The sequence below is a fragment of the Callithrix jacchus genome, chromosome 3, assembly GCF_049354715.1.
Source record: "Callithrix jacchus isolate 240 chromosome 3, calJac240_pri, whole genome shotgun sequence".
In the NCBI taxonomy this organism is placed as follows: domain Eukaryota; kingdom Metazoa; phylum Chordata; class Mammalia; order Primates; family Cebidae; genus Callithrix; species Callithrix jacchus.
In genome coordinates, this window is record NC_133504.1 from 46,328,566 (window position 1) to 46,355,036 (window position 26,471).

The 26,471-nt window shown below is 33.4% G+C and overlaps 1 protein-coding gene across 6 annotated transcripts in view; it reads left to right on the forward strand.

Annotated features, from left to right (window-relative positions):
• Positions 1–26,471, forward strand: part of LRBA (LPS responsive beige-like anchor protein) — a 772,728-nt gene that overhangs the window by 574,210 nt on the left and 172,047 nt on the right. For all 6 annotated transcript variants that reach the window (XM_017970205.4, XM_035294467.3, XM_008992610.5 and 3 more), the window contains 2 exons: positions 22,492–22,632; positions 23,631–23,750. In XM_017970205.4, coding sequence (XP_017825694.2) covers positions 22,492–22,632; positions 23,631–23,750 — 261 coding nt within the window. The remainder of the gene's footprint in view (positions 1–22,491; positions 22,633–23,630; positions 23,751–26,471) is intronic.

The window sequence follows — 26,471 nt, forward strand, 5'->3', positions numbered from 1 at the left end:
AGTAGAAGAAAATGAACCTGTGTCATGATCTCCTTATTCCTGTCTTGCAGCATAGGAATCAGAGGAAAATGACTAAAACAGAGTTTTAAATTTTTGCCTAATCTCTAAGAAATCATGTTTATTTTGTTTTGTTTTTAAAACCTATGTTACAATGCTAGACTATTCACACTGTTAACCTAGCAGTTTCCATTACCCTAGTCTGGATCCAAATATTTCTGTAGAGTAAATTCTGACAAAACTGAAGAGAACTGAGTGACAGAACCACAGTGAATTTATTACTCATTGCCAAGTTGCTATTGTGTGTGCTTAGTATAGGTTTCTCTCTCTCTCTTTCAGGAAAAGTAAGTGATTTTTTTTTTCCTATCCCTCATCTCCTACCATTTGGGTATATATTTCTATATGTGAGATACTTCTCTCCAACATACACATTTAATATACAGCATGCATCTTGACCTGGAATTGACTACCGACATTTAACTGTTGTTGATCAGACAGCACTTCTTTATCTCTTTAAGTTTTAAGTGCTGTTTCTGATGAATGCCAGTCCTTTTAGTCTGCTCTGTAACAGATACACCAGGAATCAATATACCATCTAGATGTCACAGAGCGAAGAAAACAGTCTTGGGGGTTGGGAGAATATTGTTTAAACTTGTTAGGTGTTATGGCTTTTACTTTGTTTTTTTATTTATTGGGCTTCACTAAAGCCAAAGGAATTCAAGGTTACAAAAAGAAACACATCTTACAATACTACAACAGTAAATAATAGATCTTAAGTTGTTTAAATAAAATGTAAATGCAAGAAAGAAACTAAAAATTACCCCATACTTGATTATGTTTTGGATATGTTTTATTGGCTGACATAATATATTAAAAATATTTTAACCTTGGCATCAAACATGGATGCTGTTGTATGCCACATTGATTTTAGAGATTATGATATAAATTTCATTGTCTGCCCTTGGAAAGTTTGCAGTCTAATCAGCATAAGAATGATATGGAAAAAGCTCCCATTTGTAAGATTGAGGGAAGCCCTAATAGTGCTTTCCCCTATGACAAGCATTTTACATATGCTATTTCCTTTAAATTCCCTCAATAACCCTGTAAGGAATGTGTTATTAACTTTATTTTACAGATAAGGAAACTAAGATTTAGTGAGGTTAAAAAATTCTGGGCGGTCACACATTTTCCAAATGGTAAGCGAGGATTTGATCTCAGATCTATCAGTCTTTAGGTATAATCTGAAAGAACATTTTAGATCGAATACTTGCTTTATATCTGCTTCATTCAAAAATCCAACCACTCTTCCCTCTATATTGTCAAAAGAAAGATTGACTTTTTGGAGAAATTGTACCAGACACATTTCTGATATGAGAACACCAAGCACACCAGAAGGAGGGTTTAAGGGAAAGGATGGAAAATAGGGGGATTATAACTGAAAGCTTTAAGTACTCAATTGTGAAAGCCCCCAGACCCCTTCTGCTGTCATGCTATCAGAACTCTGGCAGCTAAGCTTATACCAGCTTCACCCCACAAGACAGAAGATTGTATTACTCTTTGGATATATTCACTGGCTTAAAAGAAAACACCTAAAAAAATACAAACATTTAGGGATCCTACTTAAAGCCCACTTGATTTCCCTTCAGTGAAGTCTACCAGTTCACATCACTATTTATGCTCTATATGCTTCAGTCAGCTCTTCTGTGTCTTTCTTTAAAATGGAGGTGCAGCCAAGTTATTAGCAAACATTAAAAGGCAACCTCTAAGATGACAAAGACCAAAGTAAATAGAAAATCACAATGAAACGAGAAGAAACAGAGGCAATTTATATGAAACAGAAATGCAAAAAAAAAAAAAAAAACAATAAATATTCTCAGAAGCTATTGCATTAGTAAAACAAGAAAATTATGCTATGGAAAGCAAATAATCATAAAACAGGAAAGAGCAGTATTAAAATTGATAGACGAGTTGGAAGGTAAGTACAGATATCTTCTAAAAGGAATATGAACGTGATGTAGTGAAAACAACCTGGAAAGATAAAATTAGACCAGAGCAGGGACTCTTTGGATTTAGATAGAGTTGTATATTTCTGTTTTCCATTTATCAGTAGGGGGACCTTCAACAGACTACTTAATTTTGGGGATCCTATGTAGCTATTTATATAACCCTGAAGAAAATTTTTCAGTCATACACTGACGTTTTTAAATTTTATTATTACTTGTTCAATGTGGCATATTAGTTTAAAATGTGTCTATGCAACTATTTATGTAGAATACTAAGTTCAGCAAAGTGGGAGCATATATATTTAAGATATATATATGGATGTTATAAGGCATTTACAGGATTTGTTGAAGTTTTGTTTTAAAAACAGATTCAGTGTATTCATTTTGTGTGGCTATGTTTACAAATTTACGTCTTTTAAGCATTAGCACTCTGTATAGTGTATTTGGTTTTCTGTAGAAGTTATCTTCTAATCGAAGTTTTTGAACGACTCTAACAAAGGGTAATTCTACACTTAATTCAGGCAGCTTCCAATGACATTGTTTTTTAACATTAGTCAGAATATGATAAACTGAAGCAACTGAAATGGATTGTGGTTAATATTACTGTCAGGGTGATGAATAATCCTGACATACACCAGCAACACACTACCAGTCAGTAATCCTTCTCAAAGTTAAGTATTTATTCTCTAATCATGCTAAGTTACTGTGATGTGGAGTAACCATTTATTATTATTTATAAATGAATTGTTGTATTGCATAGCATTACTAGTTTTATCTTGTAACACTTTGTATTAGTTTGGTGCTGCATATACCGACTGAGGTGGTTTCAGAGTAGGGAATATCTACTGTTAATTTACATAGGAACTATTTTCAAAACACTTAGGAAATTTTTTTTAAGTTAATTAGTAGTAGTAACTATCCTCCTGATTTGAGGCTTGGCTATTTTTTTCTTATTATAGAAAGTAAATTTAATAGAAGGACATTTAAAAAACATGTATGCATTTGTAGTTTTTAAAATATACGTGCATCTATCAACTTCTGATTCTTGCCTACAGTTTTAAAAGTAACTTGGTATGTGAATATATAATATCCTTTTCTACAGTGGATAATGTAATAAGTTATCTTTTATTCTGTGTTGAAATTCCTGTCCAATTCTTTATTCTCAAAGTTTTATTCGATGTATTTATTCAAATAATTGACTATTAAGTATTTGCTGGGCATCTTTTGTCTACACTATTCTGAGGACACTGACAGAAACAAAAGTGAATGAAATTGTTCCTACTTTTAAAGACCTTTATAATTGCATGCATGTTATATTTAAAACATTTCTACAAGAATAATCAGAAAACATGTTTCTGTAGCTTAAGTTTTAGATTGTCTCACTTGTAGAAAATGAATCTTTTTAAAAATGTGAATCCACAATTTACCATTTGAAGCAAATTTTTGGAAGTGGAAAGAAAGAAATTCTGCAAATAAAATCATGTTATTGTTGGCTCAATATATAAATTAGAATAGACAAATACATTTTTTTTAATGTAAGGGGAAAAGAAAATCAGTAGTTTTACTAAGATATACATCCTGTTGAACTGCACTAACTTATTTACTTTAAAATAAAAGATTTTACACATCTACATACCTACAGTGAATTCATTTTTGACAAAGGTATCAAGAGTGTACACTGGGGAAAAGACAGTCTCTTCAATAAATGGTGCTGGGAAAACTGGATATCGATGTGCAGAATGACACTAGACCCCTATCTCTAACCATATACAGAAATCAAATCAAAATAGGTTAAAGACTTAAATCTAAGACCTCAAACTCTGAAAGAAGAAATTGGGGAAACTCTCCAAGACTGGTCTGCACAAAAACTTCTCAACTAATACCCCATAAGCACAAGCAACCAAAGCAAAAACGGGCAAATGGGATCACATCAAGTTTAAAAAGGCTTCTACACAGCAAAGGAAACAATCAAAAAAATGAAGAGACAAGCCACAGAATGGGAGAAAATATTTGCAAACCACTCATATGATAAGGGTTTAATAACCAGAATATGTAAGGAGCCAGGTCTATAGGAAAAATATCTCATAATCCAATTTTGAAAATGGGCACAAGCTTTGAATAGACATTTCTCAAAAGAAGACATTCAGATGGCATGCAGGCATCTGAAAAGGTGCTCAACATCACTGATCATCAGAGAAATGCAAATCAAAACTGCAATGAGGTATCATCTCACCCCAGTTAAAATGGCTTATGTCCAAAAGACAAACAATAACAAATGCTGGCAAGCATGTGGAGAAAAGAGAATTCTTGTACACTGTTGGTAGGAATATAAATTAGTGCAACCACTATGGATAACAATTTGGAAGCTTCTCAGAAAACTAAAAATAGAGCTGCTATATGATCCAACAATTCTACTTCTAGGTGTGTACCCTAAGGAAAGGAAATCAGTGTATCAAAGAGATATCTGTACTCCCAAGTTTTTTGGTAACACCATTCACAATAACCAAGATTTGGAAGCAATGTAAGTCTTCATCAACAGATGAATGGATAAACAAAATGGTGCTTATACACAATGGAGTACTATTTAGCCATAAAAAAGAATGAGGTCCTGTCATTTGCTACAACATGGATAGAACTGGAGGTCATTATGTTAAGTGAAATAAACCAAGCACAGAAAGACAAACATCACATGTTCTTACTTATTTGTGGGGATCTAAAAATCAAAACCATTGAACTAATAGGATGGAGTAGAAGGATGGGAAGGGTGGTGAGGAGATGGTGTATAGGTAGAGATGATTAATGGGTTTTAAAAAAGTTAGCAAGAGTGAATAAGACCTAATATTTCATAGCACAACAGGGTGACTATAGTCAATAATAAATTAATTGTACATTTAAAAATAACTATAAGTATAATTTGATTGTTTACAACCCAAGGATAAGTGCTTAAAGGGATAGACACCTGATTTTACATGTGATTATTATGTATTGCATGTCTATATCAAAACATCTTGTGTGCCCCATAAATACATACACAAACTATGTATCTATAAAAATTAAAATTAAAAAATTAAAAACACTGAACACCAAAAATAATAATAAAAAATAAAAGTTTTGGATAGAACTCGGGGCTACTATCCTTAGTGAAGTAACTCAGGAATGAAAAACCAAATACCACTTGTTCTTACTTGTAAGTGGGAGCTAAGCTACGGGTATGCAAAGGCATAGAGTGGTATAATGGACACTGGAGACTTAGAAGGGAGGAGGCTGAGGGGGAAGGTCAGGGATGAAAAACCACCTATGGAGCACAACATACACTATTTGCGTGACAAGTATACTAAAAGCCCAGACTTCACTAATATATAACTCATTCATGTAACCACAAGCTACTTGTACCCATTAAAACTACTGAAATTTTAAAAATTTAAAACATAAAAATAAAAGTTTTGATTAGGCCAGTAAATTGGGAAAGTCATAGATCTAGTTTGACCTATCTCAGTAAATTATTTTAAAATCTGAGTGTTACCTGTCTGAAATACAGACAAGGTAATTAAAAGTCATTAGTAACATTCATAACTATTCAAATCATGGTAGAATGCTATTGCTTAATTGTCTTTATACACTTAAGATATTGCCCTCTTTAGGGCATCTGTTTAGAATTCTGTCCCAGGTTCTGACTTGTTCAGCAGTTTCACTAACATAACAAATTGACCATATAGCTTACCTTATACAAATTAAAATGTAAACTTTAAAGTCATTTTGATCAAAACATTCACATGAAATATTCAAGTGAAATATGAAAAAACTAATATGAAATCTTATATTTAGGGTTGAATTTTTAGTACAGAAAAGGAAGGAAAGAGATTGAGGATGAGTCAGTATTAAATCCATAAAACTTGCTGATATCTTACTGATAGAAAGGAAGATGAAGATGTGCCAATTGTTCCCAACCTGTAAGCTCTGGTCACTTGAGGGGACTGTGGGTTTATTGCAAGAGGTCTGTGAATACATAGTGTACCTATATATATGAGAGACTGTCTTACAGGAAAAAGTTGGAAGCTGCTGATTTAGATTATTAATTATCTACTTATTTTGACCCAACAGTGTTAATGGCTTTTTTAAAAAACAACTTGGATCAAATAGAATTATTACTACTCTCCTGTATTGTGGCTGCTAATGGTACTTATTTTTTTCTAGGATGCAGTATCGCTTCATGGTAAGAGTTAAGGTTCATTTTTTGTATGTAGAAGTCCAATTCTTCTAATACCATTTGTTGGAAATACTTTTTCTCTGGAGAAGTCCTGGCATCTTTGTTGGAAATCAATTGGCCGTATATGTGTAGGTCTATTTCTAGACTCTCTTCTGCACAAGCAATCAGTATATCCTTATATCAGTACCACAGTATTGAGTACTGTAGTTTTATGGTAAATCATGTAATAAAGTCAAGTGACTCCTCCACTCCAGCTTTATTCTTTTTAAAAATTGTTTGGCTGTTCTAGGTTTTTGCTTCTTGAGATTGTATCTGTTAATTTCTAATCTTTAAAAAGCCTTCTAGATTTTTAAAATAGGATTGCATTGAATCTGTAGATTATTTTTGGTAAAAATAATGTACTAACAGTATTGAATCTTCCAATTCATTAGTATAGTGTCTTTTCTCTTTAGTCCTTCTTTAGTTTCTCTCAAATGTTCTGTAGCTTTTGGCATACAGTTCTTATACATATCTTGTTAATTTATCCTTTAAAAAATCATGTTTTTGGCCGGGTGCGGTGGCTCACGCATGTAATCCCAGCACTTTGGGAGGCTGAGGCAGGTGGATCACAAGGTCAAGAGATCGAGACCATCCTGACCAACATGGTGAAACCTCGTCTCTACTAAAAATACAAAAATTAGCTGGGCCTGGTAGCACACGCCTGTAGTCCCAGATACTTGGGAGGCTGAGGCAGGAGAACTGCTTGAACCCAGGAGGCGGAGGTTGCAGTGAGCCAAGATCGCACGACTGCACCAGCCTGTCGCCTGGCAACAGAGCAAGACTCTGTCTCAAAAAAAAAAAAAAAAAAAAATCATGTTTTTAATTCTGTTATAAAATGTTTAATTGCAATTGTTTGTTGCTAGTATATAGAAATACAATTGAATTTTGTAAATTGACCTAGTATTCTGCATCCTTGCTAAACTCAATTATTGTTACTAGCAGCCTTTTTATAGATTTTTTGGGACTTTCTAAATAAATGAATACAGCATTGTGAAATGAAGACTTATTGCACTATATGTTTTTTTTTTTTTTTAAACAAATGCTCTTGTTGTCCAGGCTGGAGTGCAATGGTGTGATCTCGGCTTACCGCAACCTCTGCCTCCTGAGTATTCTCCTTCCTGATCCGAATAGCTGGGATTACAGGCATGGTCCACCGTGCCTGGCTGATTTTCTATTTTTAGTAGAGACAGGGTTTCTCCATGTTGGTCAGGCTGGTCTTGAACTCCTGACCTCAGGTGATCCACCCACCTTGGCCTCTCAAAGTGCTGGGATTAACGGCATGAGCTACCGTGCCGGCCTGCACTATATAATGTTAACAAGTACCGAGAGTGCCTTGTCTTTAGTGTTAGGGGAAAATCATTCAGTCTTTCACCATTAAATATAATATTAGCTATAGGCTTTTCTGTAGATGCCCTCAATTAGGTTAAGTTCCCTTCTTAACTAGTTTGTTGAGAGTCTTCATCATAATTGGATATTGAATTTTATCAGATGCTTTTTCTGAAGACAATTGCATTGTTTTTCTTTTTTATTTGGTTAATATAGTGAATTACATTGGCTGATTGTGTAGCATTTCCTTCCTGTGATAAACCAGATTGCAATGTATTATCCTTTTAATAAATGGCTGGATCCCATTTGCAAATATTTTCTTAAGAGCTTTTGCATATATGCACCCAAAGGATATTGGCCTGCAATGTTGTTAAGTTTGGAAATCAAGGTAATGCTTACATGACAAAATGAATTTTGAAGTTGTTTCTTCCTCTTCTATTTCCTGGAAAAGATGATATACAATTATTATTTCACCCTTAAATGTTTGGTAGAAGTCATGAGTGATGCTATTTAGGCCAAGAGTTTTGTTTCTGGGAAGTTTTTTTGTAAAACTTGGAATTCAGTTTCCTTAACACATAAAGGACTATTCAGGTTATCTCTTTGTTAATGAGTTTTGTTAGTTTACATCTTTCACAAAATTTGTTTATTTCTTCTAAGTTGTCCCTTCCTTCATTCTTGATACTGGCATTTGCTTCTTTTTTTTTTTTTTTTGAGACGGAGTTTCGCTCTTGTTACCGGGGCTGGAGGACAATGGCGATCTCGGCTCACCGCAACCTCCGCCTCCTGGGTTCAGGCAATTCTCCTGCCTAAGCCTCCTGAGTAGCTGGAATTACAGGCACACACCACCATGCCCAGCTAATTTTTTGTATTTTTAGTAGAGACGGGGTTTCACCATGTTGACCAGGATGGTCTCGATCTCTTGACCCCATGATCCACCCTCCTCGGCCTCCCAAAGTGCTGGGATTTCCTTTTTCTCCCTCTGCACCAGTCTGGCTAGAGATTTTATTTATTTTTGTATTGCTTTTTCTGTTTTCAATTTCTATGATCTTTGCTTTCCATACTATATTTTTTCTATTTTATTTAGATTTAATTTCTCTTCCTTTTTAGTATCTTAAGGTGTAAACTTTATTGATTTAAGGACTTTTTTCTTTATTTTTTCAAAGCACTAATATAGCTGGGTCCAACACGTTTTTATATATTGTTTTTATTTTCATCCCATTTAAAATATTTTCTAATTTCTCTTGTAAATTTCTTTTTGATCCATGAATTATTTAGAAGTATATTGTTTAGTTACCACATATTTGGCAATATTTCAGATGTCTTTCTTTTGCGTATTTCTAGTAATTCCATTGTGGTTGGGGAACATACTCTATATGATTTCAGTTCTTTTTAATTCGTGAAATTTTGTTCAGCGGCTCAGAATATGATCTACCTTGATTAATGCTCCATGTGCATTTGAAAAGAATGCATATTCTTCTGTTGTTAAGTATTGTTCTATAAATATCAATTAGGTAAAATTGGTTGATGATATTGTTATCTTCTATATCCTTACTGATTTCTGTCTACTTGTTTTGTTGAATCCTGAAAGAAGAGTGTTGAAGGCTCCAACTATAAGTTAGACTTGTCTGTATTTTCTTTCAGTTCTGTTAGTTTTTCTGTTGTTTTGTTTTTACACAGAGTTTTGCTCTTTTGCTCAGGCTGGAATGTAATGGTGCCATCTTAGCTCATTGCAACCTCTGCCTCCTGGGTTCAAGCAATTCTCGTGCCTCAGCCTCTCTAGTAGCTAGGATTACAGGTGTGTGCCACCATGCCTAGCTAATTATTTTATTTTAGGTCGAGACAGGTTTTCGCCATGTTGGCCAGGCTAGTCTCAAACTCCTGGCTTAAGTGATTTGTCTGCCCTGGCCTCTCAAAATGCTAGGATTACAGGTGTGAGCCATTTCACCTGTCCACTTTTATTAGTTTTTATTTTACGTGTTTTCAACATTTATTTTTGGGTACATGATAGGGGTTGAATTTTGTTTACAAAATATGTTAAAGTCCTAACCTCCTGATACCTATGAATGTGACCTTATTCATAAATAGGGTTTTTGAAGATGTAGTCAAGTTAAGATGAGGTCATTAGGGTGGGCCCAATCCAATATGACTGGTGTTCCTGTGTGAAAACATCATATGAAGACAGATTTACAGGGAGAGAACACTATATGATGATGGAAACAGATACTAGAGTTGTGTTGCTGCAAGCCAGGGAACTACTGGGGCTACCAGAACCTGAAAGAGGCCAGGAAAGATCCTCCTCTAGAGGCTTCAAAGACAGCATAAACCTGCCAACAGCTTGATTTCAGACTTCTAACCTCCAAAACTGTCAGACAATTAGTTTCTATTGTTTTAAGCTACCTAATTTTGTTATAGGAGCCCTAGAAAACTAATACAGTGCATGTAGTCTTCAAATTGTTATGTTTTCTTGATAAATGAATTCATTTTTCATTATGCAATTTCCCTCTTTATGTTTAGTAATATCCCATGTTCTGAAATCTACTTTTTCTGATATTAATATAGCCATGAGGGCATTGTTTTGATTATTCCTTGCAGTATTCGTTTCTATCATTTTAAGGAGCCTGTCTGTGGCTTTATATTTAACTTTTTTTAATGGATAGCATATAATAGAGCCTTGCTTTGATGTCCAATCTGACAATCTCTGCATTTTGATTGGGATGTTGAGGTCATTTATATGTAATGTAATTTTTTACATGCTTGGCCTAAATTTGCCTTCTTGCTGTTTTTTATTCTACACACACATCAGTTCTTTGTATTTTGTCTCCCTTTATCTGCTTTTTTTAGGTTATTTTATGATTCTATTTTATCTGAGAACAGTATAGACTGGGATATGAATAAGATTTTATGCCCGAAGAAATATAAGCTTCTTATGTCAGGCAGTTAGTGTGGGGAATTCAGTCAGTCTAGTCAATAGATAAGTTTAGTTAGGTTTCTTATTGTTTTTATTACCTTACATACAATACAAACTTCAAATTTCTCTGTAAGAATTTGGCCTGCGTGGTGGATGCTTTTCTCACTGTTCTTGCTCAACGCTCTAGCCGACCCTCTATGCCTGTGCCACAGAGGCATTTTTTATCTACTTTTCTGTTTTGTTTTGTTTTCCCAGAAATAGGTTGTTGTTGGTAAAACAGTGCCAGGCTTTTGGGGGGTAGATACAGTAGCTCCTCAATTCTCGTAATCCATCCTCATTGTTAAGTAGATCCCATTTAAATGGTCCTCAGGGGTGGACCTTCTCATTGTTCTTGCCTCTACCCCTTATGGTGTCCAAACTCCGCTTTGTGTATGTCACAGGAAGGAATTTTCTATCCTTCTCCCAGTAGTGGCAGACCTCTTTGCGTCAGTAGAGGGCACCTCTCCCTGAAAGGCTTTTGCTTTAACCGTACTTCAGAATCAGTGGATCTTTGCCTGGGTCCTAGGGGGTGGTACTCACGGTTTTCTATCCCTCTTCCTGCAGTAGATTAGTTTTGCTTCTACTCTTTCCCCATATGCACGTTGATATTCGTCTAGGCCCTGTGATGAGAGAGTTTGGTGTTCCTTCCTCTTCAGCTTAAGGATTTTGATTCCTATAAGAGAAATATTAGGGGAAGGAGATCCTGTTTTTTTGCCATTCCCAGTAACAGTAAATCATATCCTGTGTGCCTCTGTCACTTAGCCACTCCCTGGTCGTCTACCTTGCCTCACTCATATTTTCTCTCATGAGCAACCTGTAGAGGCCCGTGGAGAAGAGCTTATAAGTGCGTGCAAACTCCCTTGTGTTTCTAAGTTGATCTATTCACCCAACATTGATATTTAGAAATTCTTGATAAATTTTAGCAGATTTTTCTTTTCTTCTTTTTTTTTTTTTTTTTTTTTTTGAGATGCAGTTTCACTTTTGTCACTTATGCTGGAGTACAAGGGCATGATCTTGGCTCACTGCAACCTCTGCCTTCTGGGTTCAAGCAGTTCTCCTGCCTCAGCCTCCCCAAGTAGCATCCCGAGTAGGCATCTGTAAACATGCCTGGCTAATTTTTGTATTTTTAGTAGAGATGGGGATTCACCATGTTGGCTAGGCTGGTCTCAAACTCCTGACCTCCAGTGATTCACCCACCTTGGCCTCCCAAAGTGCTGGATTACAGGCGTGAGCCACCGTTCCCAGCCACCTTCTTACGTACTTATATGTTGACTATCTCTTTCTCCTGTGCTTTGCCGAAATTATAGCAGTTTGTACCATCTCTCATTGAAGAGGGCTGTAACTTTTTGGGATTCACTTCATTTGGTTGTGGTTTATCTCACCTCTCTGATTAGTACAAAAATGGTTATAGTCTTTTTATTGTTACAATGGGAGCAACATTCCATGATACTTTCAACATTTTACATGAAAGTAGAACTGCATTATTTTTTGTGATACTGAAATTGCCACGATTTGTCCAGTGAGGTCTCTTCAAGAAGGATCTTATGTCCCTTAGATAAAATCTTGTTAATATTTGACAGATCCTTTGCCTTCTGGCACAAGGTGTTTTGTATATTCCCTGCCCCAGAATTAGAATCAGTGATTTCTTTAAGAGCCTCTGATTCCTTTTAGTAGGAAATAGTCAACATAGCTTTTTAAATATGAAATTACCCATCTTGGATACATGGTTAATGGACTTGTTAGGCTTTTTCTTTCCAAGAATTGTCTAGTGCGTCCTTTGACATCGTATGTTGTTAAATCACTTTTTTAAATGAGCTTCTTAAATTATGTCAAATTTTAGTCTTTTAAAAAAGGTGCTTCATTTGGGAAAAGGAGTGTTATGGTGGAACCATAGTTTTGCTATCTATTACCAGAGTGAGATAGTTTATAAAAGTTTATGTTCTATTTTATAAGTGATTATAATCTCAATGTTGATCTCAAATTAAAATATGAAGAAATACTCTGTATTTACCTTATGAATCAATTTTATTTCCTCTTGACATGGTATCTTAGGGTTCTCTAGAGAAACAGAACCAATAGGAGATATCTATATATTTGTATCTAAAAAGAGATTTATCATGGGAAATTGGCTGATGTGATTAGGGAGACTGAGAAGTTCCACAGTCTGCCATCTGCAGACTGGAGACCCTGGAAAGCTGACGGTGTAATTCACTGTGGGTCTAATGGTCTGAGAACCAGTGGAGCTGATGGTGTCAATCCCAGTCTGACAACAGGAAAAGATGAGATGAGGTGTCTCAGCTTCAGCAATGAGACAAGAAAAAAAGGGCAAATTCCTTCTTCCACTGCATTTTGTTCTAACCAGACCCTCAATAGATTGGACTATGCCTATTCACATTGGAGAAGGAAATCTACTATACTGAGTCCACCAGTTTAAAGGCTAATCTCATCTGAAAGCATCTTCACAGACATACCAAGAAATAATATTTCATCTATGCACCCTGTGGTACAGTCCAGTTGACACATAAAATTAACTATCTCATATGGTTTATGTTGCATGAGATTATTTTTTTCCAGTTGATACAGGGAAGGTAGTAACTTACAAACTGAATAAAGAATTTTTGTTATATTCTTATGCTACATTTTATTTTATTTTTTGTCTTAAATTCTAGAGTCAGCCCAAAACCCTGTTCAGCTATCGTGGTTACAGTGGTTTCCACATCCGAGCTTCACTGGCTTGTAGTCCCTCATAAATACTGATCAGCGCTGTAATATAATTAAATGACTAAATTTAATCACCCCCACCAAATAGATCAGATATATAGTTGTAGAGGGAAAAGTGCAATAAAATTTTCATTTGAAAAAGGGTAAAATGTAAGTTTTCTGTGTTGATGACTATCCCAACATATCCTCTTGCACAGGGAAATAAGGTACATTTTAGACAGCATTTGTGAATCGAATTGGCCTTTATGTTTTGACTCATCTCTCCAGCAATGGAGCAATCTTTTTGGTCATCAGCAATCTGGCTTCTCCAGTTTTATTCAACTAGTGGATTTGCCTTACCTTGAGTGCAGCATGGGGGAGGACTACAGGGGCTGGACTATATTGGCAGAGTCTACTTTTTGGTATAAGGGCTTCATTTTGGGGATTGTCTTAGAGATTGAATATCACTGACCTGTCTTGCCGGGTCTGGGCTTTTTCTAGGAATACTACTGCAATGTAACTGCCTGTCAGGCCTCATATTGCTAATAATCAACTCCAAAAGTGTTATCAACATTTACCAGCTCTCTTGTGTGACCCATGACTAGTCTTAAGTCATGAGAATTATAAGAGTCTCTTCCAATTATGGAATCATTGGAGATTCTCTCATTCAATTGATTGCAGTTTCCCTGTTTCTCCTGAAAGCCACCACACAGGCACATTTACATTTGCCAAACAATATTTTATCTCCTTCGTTGATATTTGTAGTCCACTATAGTTTTAAAATGCCTAAAATTATATGTATTATATATTAAATATGTGTAATTCTATAATATATAATTATAATATATATTTATTATAACATGTATTATATATAATTTCACAAACTGTATGAATAGTATATATTATATAATATATACATACATATATGTAATACATGTTTTCTATATTGAGTATCCCAACATATATAATACATAATTATATATATAACTATATACATAATATATATTATAATTAAATATGTGTGATTCTATAATGTATAATTATAATATAGAATAATATGTATTATCATTATATATTATATAAATATATAATGATAATTATGTATCATAGAATCACACATATTTAATATATGTTATATATTATGTATCACATATATTAATATATAATTATATAATGTATATACAGTTTCTGAAATTAAAACTAGTTATATTATATTCAGATGACTTTCAAAGCAAATAGAAAATGAATTTCAAAAGCTGAATATTTCTCAAGTAGTTCCCAATTTTGTTTTATGTTTCTGGTTTATAGAAGCTAGCAGAATGTTGATATGTGTACTACTAATAACCTATCTTTAAAACATAGAGATTTATTTGATTTTAGTGGTCTTAACTGGTTTTTCAAGTGCGAAGATGAATATATCTGCAAATGGAGATTTTGTTGTATCCACATTCTTTATTGTTTATCATTTTCATAATCACTTAAAACATTTTTATTAATTATCCTTGGATTTTTTTTGGACTGTTTATTGGGTAGGCATTTAGCTCAGCAATGGCATTGGATTAATAGATTATTTTTAACAGTTTATGTGACTTTCTCAAAATGAGATAAATACCTACAGAAAAATTACTTAATACTTACTGTGTAGCTGAATAACATAGAACTGTGAAGACATCACTAGTGAATCTGTCAGTGCAAGCATTTGCAATGATTTAGATTCTACATAGGCACAATAAGTAAAATGGAATACTTTCTTTTTCCCAAGATGTGTTTGTTAAATTGAAATGGTGTAGTGAGTATATATTTCATGCCACTTGTAAAAAAGTATGTTTTCAAGGGATTAAAAAGTACTCTCGTACTTGAAAACAAAAGTGCTTATTTGTTAACTCTAAAAGCCACAGTGGTGTGCTGATGAAATTTTTTTCTTGACAGTATTAAATAAAATCTAGAGCATGTGAGTGCCAAACCATTTCAGCCATATATACCATATAATGAAATACCCTAAAAGCCAAGGTTGAGTGAAAATGCTGATCAGGCTGCTTGTTATACTTGTCATTTAGATAAAAGAGCTGCTACAATTGAAACAAAATAGTTGCTACATCCTCTGACAGTAGCAGTGTTGCTGAAATGACAGACTTTATCTATCTATCTATCTATCTATCTATCTATCTATCTATCTATTTATTTTCTTCACTAGAATGGTGGCTGAGGAAGTCAGGTGATGGAGACACTGGGAATCAAACTCATTGGCTTCTCTAAAAAGCCTCAGCGACACAGAAAATTAAAGGCTTGCATTTGGGTTCACAGATGTGGGTATACAAATAGAAAAGTTAAAAGGAAGATGAGGCAATAAACTCTGGTGACAACATTTACCTTTTTTGTTCACTTTTTTAAAAAAGCTGTTTTTGCCAAAAATATTTTTGCTGTCCCCAAGATAAAATATGCTTTTTAAAAAAATTCATTGTTGATCTTCTTCTAAGGTGATATCCACAGATATTATATAGGTAGGGATAAAAACTTTAATAGTATTTTTTCAAGAGAGCATTTAATCTAAAGCTCGCATGAAAAGATTCTAATGGCCTTGCAGAGGACCGCACCAATATTTTCATCAGTCCACGCAACTCAAATCACTCTGAGATTTGCTAGTCAGTTTGGTTGGAAGTGGCTTTTAATCTTGCTGCTGCCACTGGCTGACAGTTGATGGTCACTTACTTTCTCCTAAACTGTTTTTTTCACCTGCAAATTGGAGATGCTAATTGTTCTGTGTATTAAGGAGTTGCTCTAAAAATAATGAGTTGATTTATGTAAGACTCATAGAACGGAACCTTTGCTTATATTCAGCAAATGGTAACATTGTCATCAGATAAAATGGCCCTTTGACATTATGTATCATAATTTTTTCTTGGAGTCTTCTCAAGTCAAATCATTATTTCCTAATCAAGAATGACTAACTTTTATGATGTAACATTTCCTGATAGTGTATCCTCTTTTATTCTCTGAATTTGAAATTTTTAAAAATCTGCTATTAGATACCTCATGCTTGATGATATTCTGTCCTTTAACCTGACATTTTAATAACAGAGTCCTATAAAAGAACACTGAATTCAGCCATTGTATTCTATTCCTTCCTAGTATTCCCCGCTTACTTTGCAGTGGTTTTCTTTCTATTTCCTTTGCCCTACTCTACTTTTAGGGAAGAATGAAATAACATATAACCTCTAATTGCATACACCTTCTTCAATACTGTAAGGCAGGCTTTATCTGTCATCACGAAATTAAAGGTTGTTTCCAATTTCCCATTCATATGAAATGAAGATGACATGGGCAGATGCCTTTCAGCCAGTCATCAGGATCCTAAGCGGGGTTGTAAAGTAGTCCTGCTCTTTTGCCTCCCTGTCCTGAGCCTGTTTTCACTTTTGACTTATTTTCTTCACTGCTCTGTATACCCACAAAATGTGTCTTTATGAAATATTATCCTTTAGCATTTCCAGGCACCCTGTTTCTTAGTATTTTGCTTTAGAGTCATCTTTTTTTCCCTTTTCTTTAACCCTAATTTTTTCTGCTTCTTATTTCCAAACTTTGGGGTTTAATGATTTTCCAAAGAAAGCCTTTACAGAAAGGTGTGAAAAAAATCCCTTGAGATTTTGGGTTTTAAAAGAGAAGTTAGCAAACACAAGCAAATCCCTGAATTGTGGAAAATCTGAGACTTCTTGCCAATTTCCCAGAACTTTCTTACCTTGAATACCTGTTAAGTATGGTCCAGTGGTTTGGAACTTCACTTCTGAAAAGTTGATACACATTGTAATCATTCATATATAAATTTCAAAAGGAAAGGAGGAATTATAGTTATGGTAATACCCACATGAATAGCATCTACACTTGTTAAGTATTTTTTGTGTGTGTTTACCAGGAGCTCTTCTAAGTGCTTTACATATATTGGCCTTTAAACCAACCTATTAAGTAAAGAAAAATTTTAAAAATTATAGCAAATTTTTGAAATTAGGAAAATCAACTTGTAATACAATAGTTTTAAATACATAACATGGCCCAGAGAAGGGGTTTTGAATACTAGATTTGAATCTTCTAGATTTATGTTGATTTTGAGCTAGATTACTCAACCCATTTCTTTATTATTAAAGTAGAAATATCTAGACTACCTATTTATTATAAGAATGCACAATACTGTTTTATAAGTTACAGAATGTAAGCTGGAGGTATTCTTAATTAGATAACTTCAGGTAAGAGTTTCTAAAATTTTAATAAAGAAAGAAAAAAGCATACCTTTTCTTTTTACAGCTAACTTGTACTAATTATTAGACCAAAGTCTGTTATGTGCTTTTAAAGGAATCTGTTAATTCAAGCATAAGAAATATCAAGCAACTAATAATCATCTTCCACTACATTGTTTTTAAACAAATTTTACTATGAAAAGCATAAGAAATATCAAGCAACTAATAATCATCTTCCACTGTATTGTTTTTAAACTGTCATGCACAGTACTGTATTTTCTTATACTGCTTTGTCTTAGAGGATTGTGATATGTAATCACGGTCTTTCCTAACAGACGCCATTAATTTCATCAGACATACTTAGTACCTTTTTTATTAAATATTCTTCATCCAATAACCTGAAAAATAATAATTATAATTATTATTGTGTACCAGATACTGAACTGGTCCCTTTACATGCAGGGATTTTGTTAACTAGTAAAATTACTTCTCAAGGTAACAGAAAATGCTCTTTTAATTGCAGTCTTCCTACAAAATTAATTTTAAAAGTTTCATTTTGCATATCCTGTTTTGAAAGATATTGTTACTATCTCATAAGCAGAATACTTATTACTCTACCGCAGATGTCAACTTTGCTATTTGTAAAATTATTAAAATATCCTAAATACAGTAATTTTTTGCTATTCATACCGTTTGCAAGAATTTTGGTTTTTTTTTCATTTGTCTTTCCTATTTTAAGTTTTTATTTATATTTGTTTTGTTTTACTTTTTTGAGACAGGGTGCCATCCTGTCACCCAGGCTAAGTATAGTAGCATGATTACTTATTGTAGCCTCAACCTCCTGGGCTCAAGCGATCCTCCCAGGTAGCTGGAACTACAGGCACACACCACCATGCTCAGCTGATTTCTGATTTTTTGTAGAGACAGGATCTCACCATGTTGCCTAGGCTGGTCTTAAACTCCTAGGCTCAAGTGATCTTCCTGCTTCGGCCTTCCAAAATGCTGGGATTACAGGCATGAGCCACCACACTTGGCCTTTATTTCTATTTTTAACATATTATTTTGTTGTTAGACCTAATACTCTAAATTTTAAATTATTCTACTCTATTTTACTTAAACTTATTTTTCATTCTATTTTGATTGAGGTCTTTTTCTTAGTTTGTAGAATTAAGAAAACCTATAATTCTATTTATTTGTTAGCCTTTGTCGTGTTTAAATTTTTCTGGATTCTAAAGCTGTTTGTGTTTACCTGAAATTATACCACTTTTATATTCTCTAATCAATACTTGTTTTTACTGATTTTTTTTTTCAAGAAATTATGACCATTTTTAATGGCCAATATTTTGAGTCACTTTCCTTTAAAATGCTGCTTTTTAAGAAAAATAATATGTCAGGCTTGTTAAATTATACAATAAGCTCTCTATAGGATGATGGTGCTAGCATCTTCCCGAACTGACTTAACAATTGTGACTCTTAATACACTATGTAAGTAAGAGGAACCATCAGCATTTACTTTTAGTTCTTTTGCAGAGATGAATAAACATCTTGTAATGCTGATTTAGACAATGTTCTAAAAATGCTATGATGCATTTTAGTATATCACTGACTCTTGCTTAGTTAAATGTTTTGCAGCATTATAACATAGTTGAATTCAGCTCATCTTTTAAATCAGTTGTCAGAAAAATATGGGCTAGCATGGTAGAATGTATTAGCTCAATACATTGTCTCCATTTTATTATGAAGCTGCTGAGGAAGCCTTGATATACAGCACTGTCATTACAGATCTATTGTTAGGATGGTTCCACAGTCTTCTTTGCACTGCCATTAATTTATAGCAGTAAACAATATGTAGCCTTCCAACTGCAGCAAAGCAGAATCTTTTAATGAGGTGGATGTTATTACCACAATAAATCAGTGTTTTCGCGTAATGTATAATTCAATGTGTGTATTCCCACTGTAACTTCTCTGAGTAAGCTGATAGTGTATCATTGTCATTGCACAGCTCCACTGTTTTTTTTTTTTTTTTTTAACTTTCTTTTATTTGGGGACTTCTTTTTTATATGCTTGCAAATAAACGTGGTATGTCTTGATAGCTGTCCTATAGCAGGCTTCAGAAACCACTGTAACAATAACAGCCAAAATCAATACTGTGGGCTCTACCAATATGGATCTCTGCAAGATGCCATTTTTTTTTCAGATGCTAGTGAAATCAATCCTAATTGGTTTTAGCATTATATTCAAGAAACGTGATTCTATAACTATTGATTTTTGGGGTTACTCATTTGGAGAGTAATAAAAATAGGAGCAGATAAAGTGAATACTTAATATGCTGCAGAACCATACAAAAGGAGCATTGATTCTATTTTTAATTCATATAATTTGTCTTCTAGTGATTTTATTTCTTCTCTTTTTGCTTTTGCATGGCTCATTCTTTAGGGACAGCAACTAAAATACATTTAAAGGCATTTCAAATTGGTTCTGTAACAAAGAAAGAATCCTTGGAGTCAGCTCCATTCTTAACTGGCATATATTTTAGTAAGTCAGATATGATTCTTTTGTACAGAAACGAATGCTTTAAAAGATAGTATTGAATTTGTTTACTGTGAAACTGATGTAAAATGGTTAACTAAAGATAAAATTTTGCTTGTAAAGTAAAAAATGCCTTAAAATATAATAATATTTATTAAAAGCAAGGTATTGAAACAGAGCGATACCAAAAATAAATAGCTTTGAAAAAATAATGAACAATTTAATAAAGATAACCAAAATGATAAATTTAAGATGTTGCTTAAAATTATATAATGTGGGCCAGGCACGGTAGGTCATTACATAGTGGCTGTAATCCTAGCACTTTGGGAGGCCGAGGTGGGTGGATCACCTGAGGTTGGGAGTTTGAGACCAGCCTGACCAACATGGAGAAATCCCCTCTCTATTGGAAAAAAAAATTATATAACATGAAAAGCAGTTTAAAAACTGGTTTGAACAGTATTTCTCAATGCATCCATTTTAAACCAATATTTTTGACTTACTTATTTTAACATTTTCTCCACAAATAATCAGATATTTTCTTTCTCTTATAAATAAGGAGTGATTAACTCATAGGTGTTCATAAATGATATAAGGCTAAACACTGTTTTGTATCTTTTTTAAATAAAGATTTATTTATTTATTTATTTATTTATTTATGAGACAGGGACTCTCTTTGTCACCCAGGGTAGAGTACAGTGGCACGATCATAGCTCACTGCAGGCTCTAAGGTGCCTGGGCTCCTGTAATCCTCCTACATCAGCCTCCCAAGTAGCTGGGACTACAGGCACATGCCACTATGCCCAACTGATTTTTAAAGGTTTTGTAGAAGCAAGTTCTCACTATGTTGCACAGACTGCTCTTCAACTCCAGGACTCAAAGGATCTCCCCCTTGATCTCCCAAAGCACTGGCATTATAGGTGTGAACCACTGCACCTGGCCTCTGTATCTTATTAAAAGAAGTAATCTTATATATCATATATTTTTCAGTGAATAGGTTCGTACATTTTGAATAAGGAATAGAGATTTTTCTAGAGATCAGAATGTTTTTAGAGAATGAATTATTACTTAAAGCAGTTAAATTCTTTAAGCCTTAGACTCCTTTGAGACTCTCAAACATATTCTCTATGTCTTTGTAAGGAAATGTACATGCATACACATAATGACACAGGATTTTGCGTGCTATTTATTGGATTTCATGTATTACCTAAATGACAGTAGCAGTAGCAAAAATAAACATACAGGTACCAACTAACATTTATTAAGCTTTATCTTATGCTGAGCAATGTGCTAAAGGCAATATTTTAATTCAAACTCTTTTGTCCAAATTCTGAAAGATTATCTTAAAAACCATAGTTAGCATTCATTGAATATTGTCAGGCATAGTTTGTTAGACTTTAATGTGCCTACTCATTTTTTACTTCAAAAACAACCTTCTGAATGAAGGTTATTCATTCCAGTGAGCTCAGGGTTTTTACCATGTTACTATACTGCTCTGGGACCTCTGCTATAAAGTACTATTTTCCAGTATATGCTCATAATCTGTTTACTATTCTTTATTTTATATACATATATATGTAAAATAAAAAAAGAAGTTAGATAATAAAACATTATGCAGGCATATTTTTATCCTTTAACTTCCTTTTTTATATAACATATAAATTCTATGTTATATAAATTCCTTTTTTATATAACATATAAATTATATGTTATATAAAATATTTATATTTTATATTTATTTATATTTGCTTGCATTAACTATATATGTAAACTATATATTATATAATATAATGTATATGTTATATTAAAAAGTGGATAAAAATATTTTATAATATAGTTAAATATATATTAACTATATATTATATGTATTATATAACTATATATAGTTAATATATTATAGTTAATGCAGGCATATAAAAACCCTGTAAGATATAACTTGAAACTTCTACCAGTGTGAGTGAAACATGCATTTGCAGAAATATTTTTGTCCTCTGACTTCTGGTTTCACTCACACTAGCAGAAATTTCTAGTTATATCTTAGTCCTGTTTTCCCATAGTTTCTTCCTTGTACTCACCTTTCTCCCAGCTTTGTTTCATCCTCTTCTAAGAATCCATTATAAGTCAGTCCTTCAGATTTGAGATTCTGTTTCTTGTTGCTTCTAATTAACTAAATGAGGTTTTGTAGGTGCTTTCCAAAGTGGTGTATAGCTGATACTCACTTCATGTAATTGTCTTTATGTGATGCTTGTTATAGGATGATTAAATACCTATGTTCCACAAAAACTAGATTTATGGAGAAATGATGAATGAGTCTATCCATTCACTTACTTAGACTTTGTTTTTAACTTGAATTGAAAAATAAATTTGCTTTTCTATTTACCCCCAATATGATACCGTGTTGCAGCTTAAATAGCATATATTTTTAAAATTCATTTTTATACCTACCAGTAGGATATCATCGGGAGACATGAAGGATGATTACATTTATGTATTCTTGGTTTTTCCCCTCCCTTTTGGCAGCCAATAGGAGCTCTGAACCCAAAAAGAGCAGCATTCTTCGCAGAGCGTTATGAATCATGGGAAGATGATCAAGTTCCAAAGTTTCACTATGGTACTCATTATTCAACTGCAAGTTTTGTTCTTGCATGGCTACTAAGAATAGTAAGTTCAATTTGAATAATACACCATGACTAAATAAGTGTTGTGAAGGATATGCAAAAATTAGAACTCATCAGCATCTTTTTTGAATACTAAAAAAAGCAGTTTAAATGATTAAAGTTATAACTATAAATATCTCTGTCTCTCATTTGGTTTGTATTGACTTAAAAGTGTTTCATCTGGAATTGTATGAACTTTTTTCTTAAATTTGCCTCTTCAGATGGTTGTTATCTTACCAGATTATAAATTGTAGCATAGATTCTTTTAAAATGTAGTCTATTAAAATAAGAACTAAGTATATTGTTACACAGACATGTATTTATATATTTTGGAAAGTTGTCCCAAATGGAATAAGTTTGTTGGTAACATTAAGGCTGTCGTGTATTGATAATATATTGGTTAAACAAGAAATGTTTCTGTGAAATTGAAAGGTGATTCATCTACTAGAAAGCAGTTTCTTTGGGAAAGCATTAGCAGCACATCATTAATTAAAGCTTGTTAGAAGGATACAGTCAGACATAAATCCTAGAAGTAATTTATAGTGCTTAGCTAATTTCAAGCAATTATCTACTAATATGTGTTTAAGTGTTCTTTAACTACGAGGAGGCTTTTAAATCTCCCAAACATTTTTCTTTTCTTAATCATAAATTAAATATTGAGCCATAACAATAGGAAAATTACATACTGGACTATTCTCTGTACTATGAAGAAAATACATCTAATTTATGTCTGCACGATATTAATAAATTATTCTTGGAAAGGAAGGCTACCTGAAGAAAATGTTGCAAACACCAAATTTTTGAAATATTTAGAAATAATTCTTTTGAGGGAAGTATAACTTGAAAACATTAATAATTTAGGTATGATTCTCATTTTCTACCTAGTTTATATTACTATCTAATGCCTATTAGTCATTAAAATATTTAGATCTAAGGCTTTATAAAAACTACATTTTTATGCATAAGGGAACAAGTGAATTTTTTAAATTCCTATTTTTTTAGGAACCCTTTACAACATATTTCCTGAATTTGCAAGGAGGTAAATTTGATCATGCAGATCGAACTTTTTCATCAATTTCCAGAGCTTGGCGAAATAGTCAGCGTGATACATCTGATATTAAGGTACAGAAATGTTTGTTTTATAGTTGTTATTGCCAGTGCATTACTTGTTGAATGAATGTTTAAAATTTTCTCTGCTGTCATACATACAGCCCTGTTTACTAAACATAAAACTCAGAAGATAAATCCTTAATTAAATGGCCAAGAATTATAACTGTCTATCTCTCTTGTCTTTCCCTATAAATTCTTTTTTTTTGATGGGGGGGATGGAGTATTGCTCTGTCCTTCAGGTTGGAGAGCAGTGGTGTGATCTCGGCTAACTGCAACCTGTCTCCTGGGTTCAAGTGATTCTCCTGCCTCAGCCTCCCAAGTAGCTGGGATTACAGGTGTCTGCCACAATGCCCAGCTTTTTAATGTACTTTTTTAAAAGTAGAGACAGGGTTTCACCATTTTGGCCAAGCTGATCTTGAACTCCTGACCTCAAATGATCCACTTGCCTCAGCTACCCAACATTTTCAAAGTATTGGGATTACAGGCATGAGCCACCATGCCTGGCCTCTCCCTGTAAGTTCTAAGTGACTATCTCTCCTCTGTCACAATCTCTCCCTCTTTTCTCTCTGTCTCTTGTTTTAGAGTGGTTTTTTTTTTCCTTTCTCTTTAGAATCTTTTTGTTGAAGGAAATGTATAGTACATAGTATGGATGTAAGGCAGCATGCGTAATGGAATTTCAGGCTTTTTTTTTTGAGACAAGATCTCACTTTGTCACTCAGGTTAGAGGTGCAGTAGCACAATCATAACTCACTATAGCCTCAACCTCAACCTTCCAGGCTCAAGTGATCCTCCCACTTCAGCCTCCTGAGTAGCTGGGACCACAGACGTGTACCACCATGCTATGCTAATTTTTTTTATTTTTTGTAAAGACGGGATCTCCCTGTATTGCCCAGGCTGGCCTTGAACTCTCTTAAGTGATCTTCCTATCTCAGCCACCCAGAGCACTGGGATTATAGGTATGAGCCACCATGCCTCACTGGAATTCCAAACTCAATGAATAAAATTATTATAGTCTGAAAAATACCATGAGAAAAATCTCAGATGTAGATATTTAGATATCCTATGTACCTATTCTTAAAATAATTGTGTTTTGCCTGCTGCTGGTTCTAATTGCATACCTGACTTTGCTTGGTAGAGTATTCCATTATTAATAAAGCAAATATGAGTTCTATCTATATGCTGAAAGATAAAAAAAATAAAAAACTTTGCATAGTAGCTAATATAATCCTTACTAGAATTTTTCTTCTACCCTAAGAAGTACAGTCTATTTTTTTTTACATGTCTCTTTCTGTAAGGTACTGTGTTAGATCTATTTAGTATAATGAGATATACCTGTGGTTTTGAAGTTTCTTATAGTTTGATGGAGAAATATGACATACATAAATAATTATACCATATAAGAGAAACTAAGTGCCAGATGAGAAATATTGAAGTCCAAAAGCAGAAAAGTTATACTTCTAATGTGTATGTTGCTATAGAATACTTAAAAATCTTTTCAGTATAATGATAATTGTACCTTGATAATTGATAAAGTATCTTAGGTATGATACTTTAAAGTCTACATAATGTATTCACATCTTACTGTAGAGTACGTTGCTTGTGTGAAAGATATTTTATTGAAGAAGATACTATTGTATGCAAAAATATTGGAACATCTATCAGGGTTTTTGATCTCACAAATGTATTCTAATATACTCTTGAAAAATATATATCATACTCTATAAGAATCATCAGTAAATAATTTTTATCTAAACATCCATAAAAGTAATTAAAAAAGTAAATAAGAATAGCTAATATATTTAATAATTTTTGTTAACTGTTACCTCTAACCTCAAAGCTGTTTAATTACTTATATAACTCTTTTGAGAAATAATAACAAGTGAAAATATTGATAAGCCTGATCTTTCATTATCACCTTGAAGACTTACGTGTGCATTTTTTTTAACCTTCCAAATTCCTTTATTTGTTAATCATCTCTTGACTAAATTTTAACATCATTCATAAGTTTGCTACTAGAAACATAAACAATAATGAACTCATAAATTTCAGGATTATTTTTTTCTGCTTTATAATAGCAGTAGTGGATATCTTCAGCTTTCTGCCTGTATCTGTACTAGACATTCCTGTTCATTTGATGGACTGGAGGTACATATGATAGACACTAGTAGTTTTGTTTTTTCTTTTTCCTGAATTTCAGCCTTTTTCTGTCAAGATTCTTTAATTAGTTTGTGTCTGGTTTCATTTTCTCTAACAATTCTTTAAAATACCTTGCCTGTAAAAAAATTAAAAACCTAAACAAAACAGCTATAACATAAAACAAATCAAATGCTCTTCTTTACCTTTCTTCTTCCTTATTTTTCTTATTATTCTTGTTTCATCACAAATAATAAGGCAAATCCAGCTCCCTCTTATGTTCCAAAGATAACAAGAAGCTGTATGTTTCATTATGTTTGGAAGCACAAAATTATTTTTTAGAACTGACTTTGTGAAGCCTGCTGATATTTTTCCTCCGTTGTGTATATTCTCCTTCTCTTTCTCCATCCCCCATTCCCTAATATCTGTAGAATAGTAGATAAGGCATTGATAAATTACCCCCATTTTTATATCAGTAACCAGCTAATTGGGGCCCTAAAACTCAGTGACTTTCAAATACTTTGAAACTATATAATATAAGGTTATATAGGCTATTTAAAGATCTTCCTGTTGGTTTGTCTTTCTAAAACAAGAAGGATT